Source organism: Pteropus vampyrus, unplaced genomic scaffold, assembly GCF_000151845.1.
Source record: "Pteropus vampyrus isolate Shadow unplaced genomic scaffold, Pvam_2.0 Scaffold32, whole genome shotgun sequence".
Classification (NCBI taxonomy): Eukaryota; Metazoa; Chordata; class Mammalia; order Chiroptera; family Pteropodidae; genus Pteropus; species Pteropus vampyrus.
In genome coordinates, this window is record NW_011888813.1 from 3,721,439 (window position 1) to 3,746,238 (window position 24,800).

A 24,800-nucleotide genomic window follows, 5' to 3' on the forward strand; every position below is an offset into this window, starting at 1 on the left:
AGGCAAAAAACATTTTTAAAAGCTAGGGGAGAAGGTGAAAGAAAGCTTAAGCTTAAGGTGAATTTTAGAGAGGCAATTTATACTAGACATTTTTTAAAGTTTTTTAAGTCAGTGATGGGTTTTTCCAGATTATGTTGCTATATACACATTGCCATGAATATATCCAGGCAAAATGTACAAGCTGCTAAATCGAATCTGGCAATTTATATCATCAGTTACCATTCTGATAATTCATTCATTCAGCGTTATTGAAGTTAGTCTGCTGTCTCAAACTGTATTATAATCATCATAATATTAACTAAGTTCTTTTAGTAAATATATAATTTATTTTTATCTTAGGCTAGGATTGCTGACATTCCCCTTTTCACTTTTACTTAGGGATTTATTGTACATATTGTATCATTAGTAAGACAGTAGTTCTGAGAGATTGTTCTACTGGTCTATGCATATTGGTGGGCTTTCTTTGGTGAGAAATTTGGCTAAGAAGAATATCTTGTTTGTGGGATTAGACAAAAAGTTGCCATTTCAAATATTTTTGTCTTTTAAAACACATTCTGCTAGGTAGAGGAGGAAAAATTCTTTTCCTTTTGCCCTTCTAGTGTCTTGTCTGGGGCTCTGTACCTAGACAGATCAACATGAGAAAAGCATGCATATTTATTTAGAGTGGAAACTGGTGGGAAAATGTGATAGAACAAAGGGGTATGAGCTGTGGTAGTGCACTAGGAGAAACTTAACAAGTCCTGTTTGTTCATATTCCTCTCGGCATCCCTTTGTCTTTGAAGATAAGGATACTCCTTTCTTCTAAGCATAATGAGTACATCTCTCACATGAGGGTCTTATGACTTGCTTCAAGGAAGAATGGAAGCAGAGAGTCCTTTCTGCACCTGTCATTTCTCAAATTCCTCCAGCTTAAAATAGTATGCCAAGGTGCCATATTTTGGGGTAGCATGTCCTAAAATCCATCCCCGCTCCATCTGAAATTTTCCCCAAGAAGTTCGACAGTCCGGAAACTTAATTGGTAAATTGTCTCATATCCCACTGAAGCAGTCTCATTTCTGGGAATAGGTCAGTGCTAAACAATGTGTCTCATTTCAGGAGGTAGTGGTGTGGGAGGGAATAGGGCACCCACCTAAGTTAGGCATTTAACAAGGGACATTTCTATGGAAATAAAATAAAAACAGGTTAATGGTCAAAACAAGTTATAAACTCAGTTTTTGAGTCCAGAGGGCAAGTCAGTCAAAAAGATGTCTAGATGTTGCGTTCAGAGCATCTTTAAGTGGTGGAGTAAGGACAGGCAGTAACAATCCAATGGATTTTCTAGTTTGCAGTTTGAATATCTCTGATGATGGCATTGGGTGTTCAGTGAACTTTTTGAGTGGCCCACACAGAAGGCATGAAGAGCATCCATACATGATCTACATACATCCATACAGAGGGTCCTACATCCATACAGAGACTTCCTAAAGGTTTAGATCACTGTCGGTCATAAGCTTGCAGAGCTGTGAGAAATGGGCAGTTTTAGTTTGTAGTGATGCCAAGTCAGGAAAGTGAGAGGAAAACTGGAAACATTAATTATTAATAGAATGGACAAAATGGCAGGATTCAGTTGATAAAGAGATGAAAATAGCTCAAAGATAATAAATATTCACAAAGATAGATGGTAGTTTTTCACTGAAACAATTTTTTTCTTTACAATTACCTCCATTTCTTCCAAGGACAATTAAAGACTTTTTATTTGCAAAAATAAGTCTAGTCTCATTAAACTTGGCCTAATTAGTTAGATAAGTGCACCAAGAATAATGGATCATATAAACTCTTTTTAAGTCTGCTTTGCAAGGACCCTCTGGGAAATTTCAAAGTTGGTTCAAAGTCAAAAAGATTTTATTTAGAATTTAATTTGGGGAAGTTTGTCAAAATATCAAAAGATGTGGATACTTGATTAAATAAGATCTCGGTCATCTATTTAACCACAGAGACAATAAGAGATTTTAAAGGAAAATACAGAAAGTTACATACCTGTGGACAAAACTCTTAATATTAAGAAGATTAAGTTTTCTTAAGTTATCAAAAGACTTGATAAAATCAACATGAAGCACAGAAGTTATTTTGATAAAACACAGAATCTCTGTGTCCTAGGAAAATTACTTGGAAAGTAATTGACAACCCGCTCACCCTGGCGGGCAAGAAACCAAGCCAAGCTCTCAGGACACACACACAAAATAACAGAAAAACAAAAGCTTTCCCCAGGAGAGAAAAGATCAATAACCAATGGGTACTCAAAACCAAATTCACAAGTCACAATCCAAACAACAAATTCTTACAAATGTTTTTCTTTCCAGCTCACCTGAATTTGGGAAGGAAGAGGCAAAGATAAATTTTTATCTTCCTCTCTAGACTAAGCACTAAAAGAGACCCACAAAATTGATATAGAGTTCTTACCTTCTGCTGGCTTTTTGTCACTTGTCCCAGACCTCGACTCCAGTCTCCAAGGAAAGTGGAGTATATAGCCTTTTCCTCTCCTATCCTTGTCACCAGAAACTATAGAGGAAGAAAAAAAAAAATCTATGTTTTTCTCCTTCTACCCTTCTAGTGTATTAGCTGGAGTTTTGTAACAAAAGATAGATTTACAAAAGGAAAGCATATAACTTTATGTAATATAAGTTTTATGTGATGTGGATGCCTTCACAGGGAAATGAAGATCCGAAGTGATTATACCTGAGTGTTTTTATGCTCATTTGATGAAAAGTGGGAAGTTATGGGAAAATGGAATAGGATAAAGGGGTATGAGCTATGAGCAGTAAACCAAGAAAAACTTAGAAAGGCTAGTCTAGAGTCCTCTTTGCATCTTTAGAGATAAGGATGCTCCTTTCCTCCCAGTATAGAGAAGGCATCTCCCACATGAGGGTTTTATGACTTGCTCCAGGGAAGAAGGAGGGTCAGAGAGTCCTTCTTGAACCTGACATTTCTCAAATTCCTCCAACTTAAAATCTTTAATATTTCGAGGTGCCATATTCTGGAATGAACCCCCTTTGGCTACAATAACTCAGTAACAGGAGAAAGATTTTTGTTCTAACTTAAAGTATGCATGTGTTTATGTGTGTGAAAGAGCAAGAGAGAATTCAAGAAGCATATATTACGTATTTCAGAAATTCGTACTGGAAAGGATATAAACATTATTTAAACCCTCAACCCAATTACTATTAAATTGTGTTTTTTGCTATTTCTGTCCCAAGTCAAAATTCTTAGAAACCATTGTAACCTTACTCTAATCTTTTTAATAAATATATGTTATTTACTTCTGAACACAGACTAAACCCAAAAGTTGTTAACCAACAAAAGTTATAAATTAGATCCACATTACCTACATGCATGCAATCTTACAATGCCCTCAAAATCCATGCCTTAGGACATGCTCTATAAGTAAGACTGTGAGCTTAAGAATCTCTGTCTTCTTGAGTGATAACCAAAAGGTATGTATCTTATCCATTGTTTTCCTTTGGTGTGGCCTAATTTTACTCAGAGATTTTAGCCAAATGACTTGTTACTCTCATATCTTTGTAATTTCAGAATGCTGGATCTGGACCAACAGGCTTTTAAATCAACCTAATTAAGGGAATGTAAGTGGGAGACCTGTGAGGAAGGACAAGTAATTTATAGAACCCGAATTTCTAAAATCACATTAAAGCAACATTGAATTTCATGCTGAAGCACCAAGGGTTGCAAACGGCTGACAATCTACTCTTTTGTCATTCACATCACCATCCCTCACCAAGTTAATAAGTCCTTTTATAAACTAATTCAGCCATTCTGATGCTGTCATTTGGCAAGTTATAGATATAATTCTTGATAGACAGACATGCTATACCAGGTAAAAGGAACGGCTATACATAGGCCTTTCGTAATGTGGAGGTTAAGGTGTTAGGGAAGGGAATCAGTCTATAGTCCTGTGATTAGGTCTTAGTCTTTTGGTGAACCTGTGCCTCTGGACTATGAACTTCACAACTGTTTCTCAGTCTTTTTCCACTCCCTTTGGGTACAACAGGATGGCTAGAGTGGGCTAGAGTTGGGTATCTCCCCTCCCCAGGTCACTTAGGCTTTGGTTAACTAGTTTCCCCTGAGGAAAGGCCTTATTAAAAACTGATGCTCTGGTATATTTCCAACGAGTTCCTTTTCTCCTCTCTTTCTAGAAACACAAAGGGATTTTTCTCTGATATTTACTATTAGAACCTGGTCAAACTCCTGAAGGTAAATCTCAAGAAATCTTGGCAGTCCCTCTATGACAGGGTTCCCCTGGAATTTTCAGCTCTCAGAGTTATGCACGCTTTGCCTCTAGCAATCCGTCAATCACAGCTCAGGTTTTCCTATCCCGGCACTGGTCCCCCATGCAGTTTTCACTCATGAGTCTCTTCTCTGAGAAGCCCTGTATTTGCCTGTCTCTCCAATTCTGGGGACAGTAGTTTACCCTATGTCTTCCCCTCTTTTATGGATCCAAGAAGAGTTGTTGGTGTGTCAGTCTGTTTGGCTTTGTACTTATGGTTAAAACAAGTGTTGACTTCCAGTCTCTTGACAAGCAGAACTGGAAAACAGAACTTCTAAATATATTTCAATCACTGCAAAAATAGTAATTCAAAGAACTCCTAGATCAAAGAAACAGATTGTTGAGAAATAACCCAGCAGCCTAGAAAGAAAAATACACAGTTCTAGTCTAATATCTTTAAATTAGGTAGTAAATGGATGATGTGTGATTACCAATATTTTAATGGCAAAAAGAGCCCCATGGAGAAGATGATAAGCATGATGAAGCATTATCTTTTCGCAAAATGAGTTAGCAGAGTAGGTACACCCTTTTCTATACAGGATTCAATTCCAGCAGTGGCAATAGAAAAGAAGGGAAGTAAAAACTGAGCACCTAGGTGGAGAGATATACTGGAATGCATGAAAGTGTCTCATTATCTACAGGGAAAACAGTCTCAGGTTTCCGAAAAATAGCCATAAAAGCAAACTGGAAAAAAAGCCACAACCTTTAAGTTGCACATGCAGCAAAGATGTCACAATCCTGAGAAGAACTAGCTTTTGTCTGTCAGTTATTTCTAAACTGCAGTAAGTAGATGATTTGATAAGATAATAGTTCTAGAGACCTTGGCTCAGACCAAAAAATTGTAACCATACCACTATTTTTAATCTTTAAGATATCAAATACATTTAATTCCTCTTAATACATATTCTGATGGCATTCCAAGACATTTCCATTGACAAGTACATGGTATGAATTCTGTAGTTCTAATGAACTTATGAATATATTATGTTGCCCTTTAGTTAACAAATTGAATATGATGTTAGACAATGCATACTAGTTTACTGCTAATTCAAAGATGAAGTTTGAAGATTCATCTTCTGCATTTGAATCTCACTTCTTGTTTAGTTGGGGGAAAAAATTGTATGTTTTTCATTAAGTATTATTTTTGTTGATTACATATGATGAAATATATACTATAAGGACCAGGACCATCATACTTCTAATAATATGTTCTACATAATTAAGTAAGGTATTAGAAAAGTCCAATGATTAAAACTCTAATTGTGTAACTGTTATTTTCATAGGAAGTTTATAGAAACTCATCTGAAAACCATTCCCAGTCGTGCATTTTCAAATCTGCCCAATATTTCCAGGATGTAAGTAATTTTTTAATATAAAAAAAAGTTTGCATTTGTGACATGTTGCTTTCTAAATGTGTTCTATTAACAAAAATACTTGTTATATATTATACTTGCATAAGTCCATGACATGTATCTTTCTAATGTATATGAAATTTTATGTACGAGATGTTTATTTGATTTTGCTATCTCCACTCCCTAATTCCCAAATGATTTTTTTTTAATCTAAAACAAATTTAAATTCATTTGGCCTTGAACACCTAATAATTCTTGTATTTTAATACATCTTGGGAGGTGGCAAAATCTTAGCTGGGAATCTCTCCCATATACAAATTTCTATATCTACCTATAATCGAGCTATCCTAATGATTAATTCTTGATTCACTTTTCACACTAGTACAAATGTTTGCATTTTGCCATACATACATGGAGCCAATGATTTTAGTCTTCTCTCACTTAAAAAAAAAAAAAGAATTAAAAATAATTCTAAACCATAGAAAACTAAACTGCTACACACTCAAGATTGAGGAGGAAAAGGACTTCTATGTTGAGTTGACAAAGAGTATCTGTATATGAAATAAACCAGGTCTATATTTCATTTAATCAGTTCTGACAAGATTTGCAAGTAATTCAGGCACAACAAATGACAATACAACTAGGAGCAGCCTATATAGCTTCCGGCTAAATTTATTCATTTCATGACCATTTATTGAGTGTCTCTTATATCATTTCAGGGGCATTTGACATTTTGGGTTGTCACCACCAGAGATGGGGGCACTACTGACAAATAACAGGCAGAGGCAAAGGATCTGTTAAACATCCTACAATGCACAGGAGACCCTCCCACAACAAAGCATTATCTAGTCCAAAATGTGAGGCAGGCTGAGTCTGAGAAGCCATTCTAACTGAACATCTCTAGTTTTTGGTGTCCCCAACCACCCTTTCCTTGTTCATATTCTTGATCTGCTTTGGTTTCCTTGATATTGCTTTCTCATCCCTCTTTTTATTGTCTTGCCCTAGCTACTCTTTCTTACTCTCCTTTCCTGGCTTCCTATTTCATTTTTTTCAATCCCTTCAATACTAGTTCTTTATTTATGTATTTTGTCTATACCCTCCTCTCCTTGAGTGGACACCCCCAGTCCTGTGGCTTCACTTTTACCCAATACAACTAATTCCTAAATGAATCTCTCCAGCCCTGACTTGTTCTTACAGTTCAGGACTGCATTACAAACTTCCTTCCAAATGTCATCACCTTGGTGTCCCACAAGCACGATAAACAGCATATCCAAAATAAACTCGTCTTTCTCCTAAAGTACTCCTTCTTTTAACAGCACCAGAATTTAGTGGGCTGTAAGCTAAAATCCCCAGATTCTCCCTTAGCTCTTCCTTTTTCCTCACCTCCTTTATATAACTGCCTATTTTGTGTCTCCATTTGACTATATTCACTTATTCAACAAATATTTATTGAGCCTTACTTCGTGCCCGGCATTTTGCTAGGTGTGTCACATATAACAGTTGACAACACTCATGGAGCCTCCAGTTTCTATTGTAAGAGAGTAATAAGTGCCACGATGGGGTAAACTAAAGGTGCTGTGGGAACTCATGTGAGAAGTGAATTACCTGGATGAGGAGTGTGGTCAGGGAAGGCTTCCTGAAGGAAATGGCACCTAATTTGGAATCTGCATTATCTGGCTAAATAAATAAAGAAGTAAAGAGAGTTCCAGGCATAAGAGGAAAGCCTGGGCTGTCTGTGGCATTAAAATTAGTTTGTTGAGGCTGAGAGTGGGTAGTGGGAAAAAATAAAACTAGGAGGTAAGCAAGTGCAAGGCCTATGAATCATTTGAAGGAGTTTGAAATCTTCCCTAAGGACCAAGCCACCAAATGATCATAAGCAGAGAAGCGACAGATCAGATGTTTTAAAAACGTTCCCTTGACTGTGCTTTGGATAGCGAATGGAAGTGGAGCAAGCCTGGGGACAGGAAGCTAGTGAGGAGGCTGAAGTGAGACCCGGGGCAAGTGGGGATGAAAAATGGAATGATGATGGTTGAGTGGGAATACAGAAAACGTGGTCAGGTTTGAGAAATAAATAAAAGAGAACTCATAAACTTAAAAGTTGATCGATTTGGAGGTAGAAAGAATTTCATTCAGGCTTCTGACTAGGATACCTATGTGATTGATGAGTTTATTCACAGAGACAGAAGTTTCCTGTGTCTTTGCTGCAGAGGGGCAGGGAATAAGTTAGGAATTCACTTGGGGGCATATAGCATTTGAGGTGCCTTTGAGGCATCAAGCAGATATGTCTAGTAAACATCAGGACATAATTTTTTTATTCACTCATTCGAGAAATATTTGTTCAGCCCTATTATGTGCCAATCATTGTTCTAAGAGATAGAGAACAAACAAAGATTCATGCCCCTAAAGAGTTTACATCAAATGAAAAGATATAGACAATGAACCAAGAGATATTTGGGTGGAGTTTGAGGTTTGAGAGTCACAAACAGGTAGATGTAACTGGGACCAGGGGAACAAAATCAGTAGAGAGGAGGCCAAAAAAAAAAGTAAAGAAAGAATGGTTTTCAAGAGCACAAAGTCCCTGAAAAGGCAGGAGAGGATAGGACCCAGGCATAGGGACTGAGCTTCTACAGGTCATCTTTTACATTGTAACAAGAAAGTAATAGTAAGAGGTGGGGCAGGTGCAAGTAAATTAATATCTTTTTTGGAAGGGAATTCAAGAAATTCTTTACTGAAGATTTTAATCTTTTCTACAAATCATTAAAAGATTATCTACTAATATTGAGGTTGGAACTGGCAAAGTTTGAAATGAAAGCAATGGGCAATTAAAGGAGAGTTGACTGAGATATACAGGCAGATTAGAAGGTCTAAGTGAAGACCTCCAGAGAGACTGGGCTAGATTCTTTAGTCCACATTAAAGAACCCCACATTAAAGAACCCCATCAGAGCACTTATAACCCTGTATGTTGATTCCATTTACCTGTCTGTATGTCCAATTGCTGTGAGTTTCTTGAGGCTACGGAACACTTCTGTTTGGTCAATTGCTATTTACTGACATACAGTAAATGTTCAATAGATATTTGTTAAACGAAAGGACACACACATACTTGAATAATAGTTAAAGAGGTGATATATCTAGGGGCAAGAGAGAGATTACCAGGATGACAGTACAAATTGCTACCTATTAGTTTGGCATAATTATTAACAGCACCCTGTTTTAACTCACAAAAATATCCTATTTGGGATGATAAATGATATGCTCACCCTAGTGATTACATAAGACTTAAATGATAAGAAATTTGAGAAAGTGGGATCCGATTTTTCCTAGTTATAGTAATGGAATAAGCAAGCAGGAATCTCTCCTTTCATTGCACTAAATAAACGTTTCCTACATGTTGGCCTCACAGCTGAGCTTTAAGAGCCTTCTAAAGAGGTATCATTCAGTTGGAGAAACTAGACTTTCAGTTACTATGACATAGGCTGAATGACTATCCCACTACAACCTTGAGAAAGCTTTGTACGCTAAACTAAGAAATTCAAGAGACATTTCGAAGCAATGGATCTGATGCAAAGTTAGATAAACAAGTTTGCAACCTTTAAAATTAATCTTGTCTTTCCTCTATGTTAGAGATATGATATTTGGATCAAAATAACCTATGCAATGTTATTCAGAAGTGACAAAAGCTTGGGAGACTTGATAAATCGAAGGATAATTATTTAGAAAATAGATAATTCAAAGGGAAAGCACAGGACCTTTAGAAAACTAACAGTGACCATGGTAAAAACTCAAATGGAACAGTGAGAGCCCTTTTTATAAACTTCTGTTAATGAAAATATTTTACTGGCAGATTCGATTCAAAGTATAGGCCAGTGGTTCTCAATCCTGCCTGCACACTGGGAAGCTTTTTAAAAATAAAGTATTTTCTTCATCCCTCATAAACACCAACTTGATTATCCTGGACAGAGTCTTGGATATCTCTCTGTTTTAAAAGCCTCCCAAGTAGTTCAATTGTATGGTCAGGGTTGAGAATCTCTGCTATGGGCTACAGGTGAACACTATCTGTTAATTGTTAATTTTCCCAAATGTCATAGAAATGCCTCTCAATAAAAAGTAGTCATTGAATTTGGCTGCATTAGTCATTATAATTACAGGATGGAATTTAAGGAGACTATTTGAAATGTCATTCCTTCTGTATTCTTGTATTTCTCCTTTTTAGTACTTAACACTTATATTTGCGCTATCTTTTGCTTACAAAGTTCAAAACAAACCTTGAAATTTTTCAGCCTCATCAAAACCAAGAGAAATCTATAGATAATCTGTAGTCACCACCCTACGGAATGTTCCACTAGGGCATTGTGACTTTCTCTTCGCCTTTGAAACTACACCTCTAATACCATGCTGTTAAGTACTCCATTAAAAATGCCTCATTCATTCTAATACCTTTCATTTTCTCCTTATTTGAGTAACCCATGTATTCATTTATTCATTCATTCATTTAATACATATTAATTGGGAGTCTACTGCATGCTAAGCACTATGAAAGAGACTCAAGATTCAATGACCACCAAAAACAGACATAGTTCTCCATTTCAGAGAAATTTCAGTCTAATGAGACAACATAAATTGAATATCGTCCAGTTGCCAAGTTACACTGTGATAATTAGTAAAAGAAGAAGTTCCTGGTACTATGCCGATATACTATGGAAAATTTATTCAGGAAATTTGGGAAAACCTTCTGAAAGAAGTATCAGTAAAACGAAACCTGAAGGATGAATAGGACTTAATGTATTGGGAAACTTTCAGGTATCACAAGATCTGGAAAAAAGTAGTTACTAATTTTAATATAATTAGGGAGAAATCATGAGGGTTGTGCATGTTTTATGATCTGGAAAGCCCCTGACAAAGAAGTTACATCAAAATTAAGAGTGTATTTGGAATAAATGACCTTCCTAACTTTCTACTTTGTCTTATATTTTTGACATTCAGCTACTTATCAATAGATGCAACTTTGCAGCGGCTGGAGTCACATTCCTTCTACAATTTGAGTAAAATGACTCACATGTAAGTACGATGAAAAGTGCAGCACAAACCCAAGCCACTGCCACTCTTGGCTGACGTTTTGGGGTTCTGGATGGCAATTAACAGTCCAACTATACTGATGGGAAGACCATATGGGGAGGCCCTTAGATTAAATGGATTTGGAGAAGGACTCAGCGAGCCTAGCCTCCTAGCAATGCCCAGGCAGAGAAGTACAACCATCTTGGACCTTCCAGATTGATCCAGACGCCAGCTAAAAACCAACCAGTAATCCCAGTGGATGCTACAGGAGCAGAAGAATCACCCAGTTTAGCACTGCCTAAAATCCTAACCCACAAAAAAGTGAGCTATAATAAAATGGTTGTTATTTTAGCCACTTATTTTGTGATAATTTGATAGCCAGAAGAAGTGGCCATTATATATCAGTTATCAATGGGTAAAAGACATTGAGGATTTGTAATAGAAAACTATAAGAACAGCAAGTTTCCTTGTAAATTATTGAGTGCTGAGTGGATACAGATCAGTTTTTCTGAGTTTTAAACTTCAGCTGAGATATTATTTGGACCCAAAAGTGTACATCTGATAAAGATTTATACCCATAAAGTGATGAAACACTGGCCACTTCCATCTTCTATTTCATTTGCTCTGTCAAGAAGCCAGCAGCATAGAGATGGTTGGTGTCTTTACTCCTATTAATAATAGCTACTAATTACTGAATGCCTTTTATGGGCAAGCACTCTGTTAAAAGTGCTTCACATTTACTATCCTACTTAATCTCACTAAGCCTCTGTTTCCACTATGTAAATGAAGATGGTAATATACACCTAACACAGCTAAGAAATTTCAGAGTCAGAATTTGAAACCAAGCGTGTCTGCCACCAAAACCAATGCAAACCCATCATATCTCTTTAATTTTTTTAAATGCTAGCCTCAGAAAGATGTTTTTACTTTTATGTAGATTTTTTAAAAATCAGAAGTAAATAAAAATTCTACAACTAGGTAGATAAAATGTGTGTTTTTTGGCAGTTAGTGTAAGAAGACTTAATTTTGCTGACTCAATAAATTGAGTCCAGTGGATCTGTTGGAGTTTTCAAGAGCACTAGTCTTAGTCCTGATCATTATATAATCATAAAAGTAACAGTATGTATCTTCCAGGCAATTTGGAAAATCACTTTTATAATGTTCTATTTCCACTGGCTAATCTGTTAATAAGCTTACATTTTCCTCAATCTGCTTCAAAAATCTGAACATTCATAAACTGTATTTGAATTAACATCTATTATTTTTAACTCCTCGATAAATTAAAAGATTCATCAAAATCATGAATATCACCTTTCTATTATAGATTATTTTTCCCAGTTACATAATGGATCGTTAGTGGTAAATTATTTCATTGATAATTATCAAAGTAGAATAATTAAGATTTTTTTCATTAAAAAGCCTTGATAATGTAGGAAATAACTTATTCTGTGAATTTATAGATTGTTACTGGAAAGTGAGTGCTAGTCTAAAAATCAGGACTTTAAAAGCTAAAGATCTAATATACACCAAGAACTTTGACAGGCTTTATATTTTTTGACCCAGTAATTCCACTTCTATAAATTTCCCCTAATAAAATAAACAAAGGAGTGGGAAAAAGATTACATAAAATGCCATTTGTCTCATAGTTAATTTATAATAGCAAAGCTTTGGAAACTGTTCAAATGCTTAGCTAAGAGAATGTTTTAATAGGAAATACTGAGTGACCATTAGAAATCTGTTGTCATAGACTATTTAATCTTAGAGGAAATGCTTTTGATGTAATGCTATTTTAAAAAAAAAAAAAGATATACTTACAGAAAGAAAAAAAATGATTTTCTTTGAATCATGGAATGATGGGAGATTTCACAGTTTTGCTGTGAATGTGTTTAAAAGTTTTTACATTGTGTATGTATTATCTTTATAGCCAGTTGAAATAAACTTTTGAAAAGTTAAAGTTTCCTTCAATATACATTAATCTTGAAATTAATACCTGATGTTAAAATACATGGGTGATTTGTTATGTGATAAAAGCCTACCATAAAATGTTACTTTAAAATTAATTTATCTAATCCTTAGTCCCAGTTTTCACTTTGGTACTGTACAGTGCATAAATACAATGGAATATTAATCAGCCATAAAATAATGAAATCTTACCATTTACAACGACATGAATGGACCTAGAGGGTATTATGCTAAGCGAAATAAGTCAGAGAAAGACAAACACCATATGATTTCACTTATATGTGGAATCTAAGGAAAAATAAGTGAACAAACAAAATGAGAACAGACTCATAGATACAGAGAACAATTGGTGGGAGATGGGAGAGGGGGTGGGGGTTGGGTGAAAAAAGTGAAGGGAGTAAGAAATACAAATTGGTAGTTACAAAATAGTCACAGGGACATGAAGTACAGCACAGGGAATATAGTCAATAATATTGTAAGAACTAAGTATAGTGCCATATGGGTACTATACTAATTGGGGGGAATCACTTTGTAAATTATATAAATGCCTAACCACTATGCTGTATATCTGGAACTAATATAAAATAATACTTAATGTCAACTCTAATCTCTAATAGAAAAATAAAAAATTTTTTAAATTTAGCCAATAGAAAAATAATAATTTAAAGTAACATAATTATGGCTTTGCCAATAATTACACATCTTGTTTATAAAAGTTAAATAATTAGGTTTTATTTTTCTATATCTCAAGAGCACTTGGTAAAATTGCACATAACAGATGTCTAACAATTATTCATTTAATTTTAATGAATCTCTCCCCTCTACTCACTAGAGCGAACAGACCTAGCGAGAGTCAGCAGGGCCTGCCTCCTTTTTTTTTTTTTTTTTTAAACTATTGGCACTTAAAAGCAGACTAGAAAAAAATTGAAAATCAAAATGAAGTAATCATCAAAAAGAAGCTGAGGACTGCCCGAGATCTAGTTTTTGGCTAATGTTCTCGTTCAGTTTTTGTTTTAAACAACATAGTCTTACGCATTATTGTGTTTGTATTTCTTAAAAGTCCAGCTGTGCTGACTGGGGCGGCTCCTCCCCTCCCCTCCCCTCCCCTCCCCGCTCCTCTCCGCTCCTCTCCGCTCCTCTCCTCTTCTCTCTTCTCTTCAGAGACCTCATTCTAACTTTGTCTGTTTGCCCTGCATGAGTCTGAAGCTTTCTCATCTCCCTTGGCCCCATCTAACTTTGCAGGTGAAAGGCTAACTCGACTTCATTATTGCCCTCAATTTGTCACCCAGCTTGGTGTGCTTTTCACTCATGGACTGGGGAAGTTTAGGGTGTGGGCAAATATCCCTAAGGCTGAGGATCACAGTCAAATGCCATGATCTAATGCCTGTCGAATGACTGAGGTAGGAAAGGGGGCATAGGACAATGGAAGGAACTCAGGAGTTGGAAAGTTCCTTAATTAGAAGGGCTTTAAGCCTTTATTTCCCCTTTTTGCCCCTTTCCCCCCAACCTGAGAATTACCTTCTCTCACCTTGCTGACTTCTCAACTTCTTTGGGTTTAGGCTGGGCTACTAAGTGCCCACCACGCTGCCAGTCATTTTAACCAAATTTCTCTATTCTTGGCTCTTATTAAGAATTAACAAATGTTTCTCAGGAGAAGGAAAAAAAACCAGAATCTAGACACATGATTAAATGAACTTAATGTATGCTAAATTATTAATCTTCTGGTTTGTGAAAACACTGCACACTGGGCATCAATGTTATACTTTTCATCTAAATGTCCATTTTATTTGAAATCCAATAAATAGTTCTGTTGGATGATCTTGAAACATTAAAAAAAAAAAAAAAAAGCTATATTTGGAATTAGAAGTCTTAGGTTAAGGTCCAGGGTCAGTTGTCTCCAACTATATAACACATCAGTCACTTAACCTTTCTGAACATGTCTCCATCATTTTGTCCGCAAAATGAGGATGATATTACCTGCTTCACTTAAGTCGGTTCTGCAATTCCCTCACTGGTAGAACTAGCCTGAGTGATAGGAGGTATGCCCTGGTGTCCCCGGCTTCCTGGCTACCCTCCTACATGCTTGGGCCAAAATCGCTTACTCAGAATTGTGGGATTCAAAGTCACCCTCCCAGGCATGCTTGGAACTCATTCAAATTTGAACTCCTCTTTCACCCGTCTCTTATCAGAGGTTCTGTGGGACCCATCTCTATTCCTCCTTGCTTTCTATCTTTGAAAAGGTTATACCAGAGGCATTCACTTCTGACATTGTCTTCATTTAGCGAAACTACTGGCAGTCCATGCCCCCTCCCCTTCCTTGCTTCAGCAGAGATTTTATTTTTCTAGCTTTATTAAGCTATAATTGACGTATAACATTGTGTAAGTTTAAGGTACTCACTCAATGCATTGATTTCATACATTTATATATTGCAAAATGATTACCACCATAGCATTAGCTAACTCCTCTATCCCATCCCATAATCAACATTTCTTTTTTCTGAAAACATTTAAGATCTCTCTTAGCAACTTTCAAGTATATAATACAGTATTATTAGCTATAGTCACCATGTTATACATTAGATCCCTAGAACTTATAAATCTTATAACTGGAAGTTTGTACTCTTTGATCAATATCTCCCCTACACTACCCCTACCTTCCCGCCCTTGGTAACCGCCACTCTACTTTTTATTTCTCTGTGGTTAGCTTTTTTTAGATTCCTCATATAAGTGATATCATACAGAGTTTATCTTTCTCTCAGCATAGATTTTCTTTTTAAGTCACTTGTGAGCAAATTTTGAGCTGCCTTCTTACCTCAGAAAGCGGCTTCTTTTCTCTGGTGTTTTCTTATGACATCCCTTGTTCATCTTTCCTTTAACTCTTACATTTCCCCCCCCAGAAATCCATCTCTTCTTTTGTGTCTCCCCCTCTCTCCTTGCGGCCTCTCCCTCCGCTTTCTTCTCTTACAGCCAGCGGGTAGGCCGCAGCCTCATTTAATGGCGGTGACCACAGCAGTGCTCCATTTCCCGTTCACACACTACCTCTAAAGCTAATTCAGTTGGTCTGCGCTTTGTTTCACTGTAGCATTCTCTTGGGCCACTCACTCAAGTCTGCTTGTTCAACAATGGTTTCCAGACTGCAAACCACACTCAGACCGTTTTCAACCTCTTCTCTCTAGCTTACACTTGATTGTCTCTGACAGCAGTTCAAACCCTCCTCCCCAAACAGAAAGCTCTGGCGAGGAGTTTATTTCTCACCACGCGGAGAGAACACAGCCTTGACAGAGTCTGATGGCCGCTCCCAGGGGCAGGGCGGGATACTGCTGAGATGGTGCAGTAGGGTGGCCAACCATCCCAGTTTACCTGGACAAAGAGTTCCAAGAATACAGGGCTTTCAGTTTTAAACCAGGACAAAGGTATAAATCTAGTTTAAAGTGGGCCTTTTCACGCAGGGTCTTGGCTGGACAAAGATCATGATATGATAAGTTAGGATTAATGGAAACAACAAGGCAAAGACTTTCAGGTGAGAGGTTCCAAGAGTCTTGGGATATGAACGAACTGTTGATACTTTCTGTTGAAGCACTGATGAGTCTTTTAAGAAGTTCCTGTAATGAACAACAAAGTTATTTGCCTGGGCAAAAGTTATGCTAATGAAGACAATGCGCCAGTAAGGTTATCTGAATATAGACAGTCAACTGAGGAGGTGGTTTCTGCTCTAAGACATAATTCCATCCCCTCTTTTCCAAAGTCACTTTCACACTCCTTAGTCAAAACACCAAGCCCAGCGTTCTGCTGTTGTTGTGTTTTCACATTTTATACGAACATTGAGGCACCTCCAACCCAAGTGCCTGATGGGACAGACTCTTGGCAGAAAGGGTCCTTGGGGTGTCAGGTAAATGAGTATTCTTTTCATAAACATTTGTTAAACCTGATTTATGTTGTTTCATCTTTGATAAAAACAGAAATGGATGTATTTTAGTGAACGTGCTCTTTATAACTTTTACAGAGAGATTCGAAACACCAGAAACTTGGCTTACATAGACCCTGGTGCCCTAAAAGAACTGCCTCTTCTGAAGTTCCTGTAAGTATTAACTGCTCTCTAATCTCATTTTATAATTTTTTAAATTTTTCCTAGAGAATTATAATGCCATTGTCCGCCAGGAATCTCCCTAGGATGATGTGGACTATAATCATTTTAGTGGCATAAGGGCCGGGGCAAATCATATCCTGTGACGTTCTCTCCACCCTTTCCCATCATCATGCAAAGTATCAGGTGAAATGATCCACATTTAAAATATCTACCCAAAAGTCAGCACCTAGTGCTGGGTCCAGACACCTGCTCCAAGAGACATGAGGGGCAAAACGCCATCATGTAGATGTAGTCTTTAAATGAAGTATAACAGAACAAAACAAAACAAAACTTTGAGATCCCACTGGCCAATTTTATTAGAAAATGAGTATGACAACATTAGAGTGACCATTACACATTAAAAAAAAAAAAAAGCTACAAAGGGTAAAATCCAATCTCTTGGAGGCTGGGGGGACAAAAATGGAAGGGACAGCACTTATTGCTTTGCTTGGGTGACATCTAACCATAACCTCCATGACAGCAAGGGAACACAACATTTTTTCTCTGTTGCATCTTTACTGACTAGCACAGAGTAGGTGCTCAACAAAAATGTGTTCCGTGGATGTGTATGTTTGGCTTCACGTCCTCTAGGCACCAGCTGGAAGAAGCCTTCCCTTCTTCTCTTCTTTCCAGCTCATGTGTATTGTAAAAAATTAGAACATAAAAACGTTATGAGAAAAAAAATTCAAACTTAATCCCAATACCTAGGAATAATCACTATTAACATAATTCATTTCCATCTAGGGATTTTAAATAAAAGTATATATCCATATATACTTTATGAAATAAGCCTTTAAGGATGAATAGAAGTTGTCCAGGAAAAGAAGTAGGTTGGGGTAGAAGAGAAATACAGGTGGATGGAAAAGCATGGTAAAGACACAAAGGTATGGAACCACATGACTTATTTGGGGAACTAAGAATAGTTATGTACTGAGGAGGTGGAAGTGGGAGATGATGGGAGAATGGAAAAGGATATTGATGGGGTTATGTGGCTGAAGGGATATCTGGGAAATAATAAAAACTTACGGGTCAAGGCAATCCCTCCTTTATGGACTCTATGTTTCAATCAATCAATAACTTTTTGACATCATAATCCCCTACTATGTGCAAGGCTCTTTGGGGAACATGTAAGACAATAAAACATCGTCCTTGCCTTCAAGAAGATTACAAGCTAGTTGAGGAAGATACTATAAATGCAATTGAAAAGTTCCTCCCTTATAAGAGAATACTAGTGACAAGTGACAGGTACATACATTACTTAGGGGTACAGGTAATTAGAGGAGACATCAAAAAGGAGGTGAGCTTGTTTGGGATTTTGATACAGAGGTCCTTGTCCAAGTCCCTAATCTAGTGTTTCCAGCCTTTTTCTATATGGTTCCCACTTAAGTCTTGGGTTCCCCCAATTCTTCCATATGAACAACGGTTAAAATTGAACTAGTTTGTTTACTGTTCTTCAAATACACCTTATGGGATCTCATCTCTCTTCTTGTTATCTTCAATGTCCCATTAGCTCTTTTTGAGACCCCTGGCTCCTGCTTCCGCTTCAAATCCTATGCCTTCCCCTCCACAGGGAGTCAGGTCAGAATTTGCTTTAGAAGGTACATCAATAGAACTAGAGTTTTTTTCTACTGGAAGACTTTCTTTAAGGCTTTACTGGTAGTGTCTAGGTCTCACACCATACCATGCCAAACCACTCAAAAAAGTCTCTGCTTCCTCTATCTAGAACATTCTAGCAGCTGCAACAAATGTTAAAACAACTAAATCTGGAGGCATTAGGAGCCTGACAGGTTTTCTTTGATTCAGGCTGTTCTGTGCACATCTTTTAATCTTGACATTTTGCCTTGATGACACAAATTTTGTAAAGTGAAGACATTTTAACTGATTTCCTTCCCTGTCTGGACATATTTTTTAAATAGTACTGCTTCCATGGTACTCTCATGTGAAAACCATTCTTGGCAAAATAATGAACGCAATATAGTGTAGAGTTTGAAAGAGAAAGCTTGGCTTAACATTAGGTAATTATACTATCTTCCTGCCCCATCCTCCCCTTATTTTGTATATATATTAATATGTATTAAATATAGATAGATGCGGGGAGGGGGGGGGAGGGACAAACAGACAGACAGACAAAAGGAGAGAGAGAGAAAGACCTGAATTCCTATTTCTAGAAATCCTACTTGGTTCAAACAATCCCACATTCTTCTAAACAAAAGATGTTTTGACATTAGCGGACTGGATTATATTCTTGCACCTTGAGGGAGCATCATCTCATCCAAGGATGAGAACTTGCCTGTGGTCACTCAGATATTTAGTGGAGGTGTTTGGATTTGACTCCAGGCCAATTTCAGAATGCATGCTTTCAGCTATTATGTTATTCTACTTCCTATGTATTAATTTTCTTACCTAATTTCTGTTCTTTTTTCCTTCTTTTTCATTACTTTAGTGGCATTTTCAACACTGGACTTAGAATATTCCCTGACCTGACCAAAGTTTATTCCACTGATGTATTCTTTATACTGTGAGTATGCGTACATGTGGTGTTTGGCAATATTTTGTTGGTCAATGACAAGGAATGGAGTGCAACCATGGAAGTTCGTTGAAGCCAAGTGAAGCAATTGTTTCAGGAAGGAAGCAGTGATCAGCAGTGACTAATGCATTGATGAATGAATAAGGCAAGGACTGAGAAATGGCCACTGGGCTTAGCAATGTGACTCTAACAAAGACAGGTCCAGTGGAGCGCTGTTGGTGGAGAAGTCTGGTTAGAGTGGGCTCAAGAGAGAATCAGAGAGGGAGAATGAGAGAGTGATAATACAAATTCTTTTTGAGAAGTTTTACTATTAAAAGGGAGTAGAAAATGTCTTAGTGGTTGGAAGATATTAGATCAGGAGAAAAGGTTTGTTGTGTTGTTGTTTTTTTAATGATAGAAATTATTGCATGTTCATTTGCTGATAGAAATGATTAAATAGAAGGAAATTTTGGTGATAACAATGATACTTTAGTTTTCATGTAGTTTTTAATAGATTTTCAAACACTTGCCCAAGTATTATCAAGTTTGTGCCTCTCAACTACCTTTTAAAGCATAAAAGGAAATTATAATTTTTCCATTCTGCAGATGAGGAAACTAAGGAAGAGAAAACCTAAATGATTTTGTTTGAGCAGAGTTCCAAGAGTCACTAGTGTTGCTTAAACTACTTCCTGTGGCTCCTGATTGGTGAACATGTGCTCTTTTCTAAAACCCATGACATAGTCACCTGTCCCACGACACAGTCAAGTGTTTTACCTAATTGTACAGATGTGAAAAGGTGTATACAGAGAGAGTTATAGGCTGTGTTTGCACTACAGAGTCAATAAAATGTGTAGTGATAGGATTCAAACTCTTGGGATTTTGCTAGAAAAAAATGACCATGCTTCTTTGCTGCAGAAGAGCTCAGTTCAAATTATAGTTGGTCTTCCAACAACTAGACTGGCATAAAAATATTCTCCAGGAGCACTTGCCTAGCAGTGTTTTGCAAGTGTAGGACACTTTAGAAATACTTATGAAAGGAAATCCATTGATCCCATTCTCCCAACCCTTTTTAAAGGTTCCATACCCTTATGAAACTCTAATTGCTATGGACAAAGTACTTGATGTAGATTCATAAGAAGTCTCTGAGACCTACATGCTCTGTTTGTAGATGAGGATTAAATCAGGAACCTCAGCCCACATCTAAAGCTCACTCACTTACTGTGCATTTAGAGCTATGAGAGCATGTTCACCTAGAATAACTCTCACCACCTCACTGGACCTCTGAGCCCCCAGCGGTGAAGATGGGTCAATGAAACTTAAAAAGAGATAAGACTAAAAAGAATAACATCAGGTTATTTATTGAAGTGCATATGTGCCATAAGGGCCCACCTCCAGAATAGTTTCTTTTCCTAAGTGTTTTTTTTGTACCTCTCTTGCAGTGAAATTACAGACAACCCTTACATGACTTCGATCCCTGAGAATGCTTTTCAGGGGCTGTGCAATGAAACCTTGACACTGTGAGTATTGTTATAATTTTTCCATTCTGCAAATGCCAACAACTGAATTTTGATTTGAGCTATTTTCATATTTTCATAGGCCATGCAAGAACCACACTACTTTATAGTGTGTGTTCTGTGGTCTACCAAGAGTTTCACATAATTGAATAAGTGTATTGCCTTATGATATGGTGCTCTAGATGACAGAATGGTTCAGGTAACAAGACAAGAGTATATTCCCTTATAGAAATGGTCAGCATACTTTATTTGTAAAGAGCCATTTAGATTTTACAGACCACATCACTTTTGTGGCAAGTGCTCAACTCTGTCACTGTAGGGCAAACACAGACACACACAATACATAAACTAATGAGCATGGCTATATTCCGATAAAGATTTATTTACAAAAACTAGCAGTGGGCCAAATGCGGCCTATAGGCATTATAATAATGTATATTCTAGTATCTCCATTGGACAGAGGAAGAACCTGGAGTTAAAGCAAATTTAAATGACTTATCCAGTCACCGAGGTGTCACTAAGGGCTTTTCAGACCTGCAGTCACACTTTAATTCTGTCATCATGAAGTGTTATTAAGCTCTTATAAAGGGATAGTGAATATTGCGGTTCAACATCATTTTTTCAGAGTTTCAATGGTTTCTGCTCTTTAGGTGTTCAAAGAGAGATATGTTATCAGAGAAGTTCACAAAATATTCCAATCTCTAGGACTCTCTCCATAGTGGAGCATTTCCATTCGTCCTTCTCCTTGAAACATGGGAGGGCTCTACTAAAAAGACAAGAGACTCCTTCTCAGCCACCATTTCATTTGACAGTGCAGCAAAGACCTGGAGTCTTAGCCTGCTCAGCCCCAAAGCTCAAGGCCATTTACCTTCTTTCCAAAGGTTTCCATTGAGCTATTTACTGCTCATCATACGGAAACTCCATTCAAATTCTTTACAGAATGTTATCTTCATAACATTCAAGCAACCCTCTCAAGTGAAAGCTGCTCATTGTCCCACACTTAGCATGGGGCCCTGTGGGCATTTTATAAACATCTAGATGAGGGAAAGTCATATTTCCTGAAATCTAGAGGTGAGAATGGCATGGCTTGTCTATTATCTTTACAGATGATTATTTTTATATTTCTGCAAAAGTCCTTGCTTTTTTGAAGCTCATGCCTAAAAAACTATAAACGTGAAAGGATATGTGTCCAACGGCAGAGTTTGTACCCATTTCCCAGTAAAATAGAGTTTCGATCAAAGTTTGTTATTCCTTTTTCTTTCTTTGCTATTTTTAATTTTCAAGCCCTACTTGTCTAATAAGAGTGTTATTTGCTGTCTAAAATGTTATTCCAACAAAGAACATTTTTATTGTCTAGGACTATGGACAAAGCTTGGGCAAATAGAACTACCAAATATGTAATTCTCACATCTTCATAAAAGAACTCTAGTTCACAACAAAATAAAATAAAATAAAATAATAAAATAACTATCAGTGCTTTCTCAGCCTCTGTATCTAGTGTCCCTGTGCATTGTAGTCCTCACCCAGGACACCTTAGTAGGTGGAATTAAACTCACTGTGTAATTATTCCAGACAAAACACAAGCAAAAACAAAGACTACCTCTCAGTCTTCCACAACTACATAGGATAAATCCAAGTTTTCAGGGTACTCCTCTTAACAAGGCCGTCTCATAAGTGTCCCTCACTGTTAAATACATAACTGTTTCATCCTCCCGGCAGCCTATTGATTAGGTATTATTATCATATTTTCACAGATAAGAAATTGAGGATAAAAGAGGTTGAGAAATTATCAGGATCACTCGCTATGAAGTGACAGAGCCAGTTCTAATTTCAAATTTGGAGCCTCTTTAAGCTTCTTACTTTTACCAGAGTTTATAGGTGATGATTTGCAGCAGTGCTCAGAGTTCCCCTACACTTGCCACTAGCTGTGCCTGATTGTGGTCATGCTGCTTTCTCTTATCTCATGGCAATAGCTCCTAATGACGCCCATGTGGGAACCAGAGTTCCCACAGCTGAGGCTCCTTCTCCTCCACAAAAGGGTGTGTGCTTTCAGTGAGTGGGAAGAATCATTTTTGAGGTCAGAAACCCTGATTCTTGACAGCTCTGCATCGACGTGGTTTTGGCAAGTTACCTGTATGTCTCAGTAATTTAACTAGGACATACAGGTGATAACACTTTAGTCCAGCTGGAATCACTGTATGAATTAATTGGTTGCAGAAATATAGCAACAAAATAAAACATTAAAATTTCCACAAAAAGGCATGGTCTAGCTACTTTCTTAAATTTGTCTTTGAAGTCCAATTTAATTCACCCGACAACCACTAAGCATTTAATCTGTAATAAACTCTGAGAAAAAAAATATGAATAAAATACAAATGTGAAATAGCATTTTACATAGAAAAATATAAAACTTATGCATTCAGGAGAACAATGTCCTTAAAAGCGCACATCTTAAGAAACTGTAGCTATTCCTCCATTGTTGACATTGGGTTAACCATTACCTGAAACTCTTGTGTTTTTGAGTAGATGCGGAACGTTTTTAAAAAGTCCTTAATGGTAGCAAATCTTTGTTCCCCAGAGTGAATCTGCTTCTGAGCAGCAGCTTAAAGTTACTAGAAGCTAAGTCTGGATAATGGGGATTAAAACTGAGAAATATTATTCTATGTCCCAAGTAAGATATACTGTAACGTTTTCTCATGGGGCTTGTGTGTGGGACCTGAGAACCTTCATGCACATACTGAAGAAATGAAGCCCAACCCCAGAAAAGGGCTAGCACCACCTCGTATAAGTCACTGATTTCTACTCTCTCTGTTGATTGTAGGAAACTATACAACAATGGCTTGACTTCAGTCCAAGGACATGCTTTCAATGGGACAAAGCTGGATGCTGTGTAAGTCAAGGATAACCATGGAAACTGCTATCTTTCCCCAGACTCCCACCACCAGGAAGGGCTGTCCAATGGGGTGGAATTCTTCTAGAGATAGTTTCTACCAGAGCATTCCTCAACCACATAGTATGACCAACACTTGGGATGATGTTAAAGGAACTTGGCAAGAGCCACCTTTAGTAGACACTTACAGTGATTCCAGTTCTAAGTCCCAAAGTCTTTATCCTTGATAAAATGGAGAATCATGGTGTCACCTTCAGTTATTTTGTAGGAGTGTGTGTGCGTGTGCGCGTGCGTGTGTGTGTCAGTGTCCATCTACTATGTTCATGACGTGAAGGAGTATCTTTAACTAACTCCAAAGCTGTTCAAAAAGTAAGGATTTCTTTTTAGATTTTTCCTGACAGGTTTTCAGGAAGGATGTGTTTATATTTGATTCACTCAGAAATAGCTGAAAAGCTATATCCAACGTTTGCCTTCTCCCCAAATAAATAATTCCTAGAACAGAATGTTGGCAAAAAGATAGCCATTGACATGGGTTTCTGCCTTTGTCATACCTTTCTATCAGGTCTTTGTGGTCCTCAGTATCTATGCCCGGGCATACTATGTGTCTAAGAGCTTGTGGACTAGTCCAGCTGTACTGGTGTGTGTTTTAACCTAATATCTAACAAATGAAAATGAGTCTGTTTCCCACAGTACAGTAGACGAATTAATTTGTAGGGACCTCTCACTACAAAATGACAAAATTATACATTAAAAATTTTTTTTTTCATAGCTCCTATAGAGAGAAATAAACTAACAAGCCAGAAGCTGAAACCAAAGTGGTAAATGCTCACAAGTTCCCTTTGGGGTAGCTGCCAACATCAGTACTGCCAGGAGACTAGGCTTTAGTACAATGAGAAGGCAAGGGACATGATGTAAACCTGAGACTCCTAGATTAAGCCAGGGAACCTGGACAAGTTGTGCCACGCCAAGTAGTACCTCTTGACTCTTAACAGAAATAAATGCAAATCTCTACAGAGGAAAGAATCCTAAGGTAGGCTCCCAGGTTTTAAAGATTAAGACCAATCAAATATGAGCTC

At 37.3% G+C, this 24,800-nt stretch overlaps 1 protein-coding gene and 1 long non-coding RNA gene across 8 annotated transcripts in view; one reads left to right on the plus strand and one right to left on the minus strand.

Annotated features, from left to right (window-relative positions):
- The window catches only part of TSHR (thyroid stimulating hormone receptor), a 102,722-nt gene that overhangs the window by 46,473 nt on the left and 31,449 nt on the right, over positions 1–24,800 (plus strand). For 4 of the 7 annotated variants that reach the window (XM_011357099.2, XM_011357100.2, XM_011357101.2 and 1 more), the window contains exons 3-8: positions 5,602–5,673; positions 10,655–10,729; positions 16,692–16,766; positions 19,258–19,332; positions 20,760–20,837; positions 23,656–23,724. In XM_011357099.2, the coding sequence (XP_011355401.1) occupies positions 5,602–5,673; positions 10,655–10,729; positions 16,692–16,766; positions 19,258–19,332; positions 20,760–20,837; positions 23,656–23,724 (444 nt within the window). Of the gene's footprint in view, positions 1–5,601; positions 5,674–10,654; positions 10,730–16,691; positions 16,767–17,558; positions 17,699–19,257; positions 19,333–20,759; positions 20,838–23,655; positions 23,725–24,800 lie in introns of those variants that run through there. The other 3 variants (XM_011357106.2, XM_011357103.2, XM_011357105.2) reach the window with 3 other exon arrangements.
- The window catches only part of LOC111737888, a 107,706-nt gene that overhangs the window by 41,512 nt on the left and 41,394 nt on the right, over positions 1–24,800 (minus strand). The window contains exon 2 of the long non-coding RNA XR_002779609.1: positions 2,440–2,538. This is a non-coding gene — a long non-coding RNA (uncharacterized LOC111737888). The remainder of the gene's footprint in view (positions 1–2,439; positions 2,539–24,800) is intronic.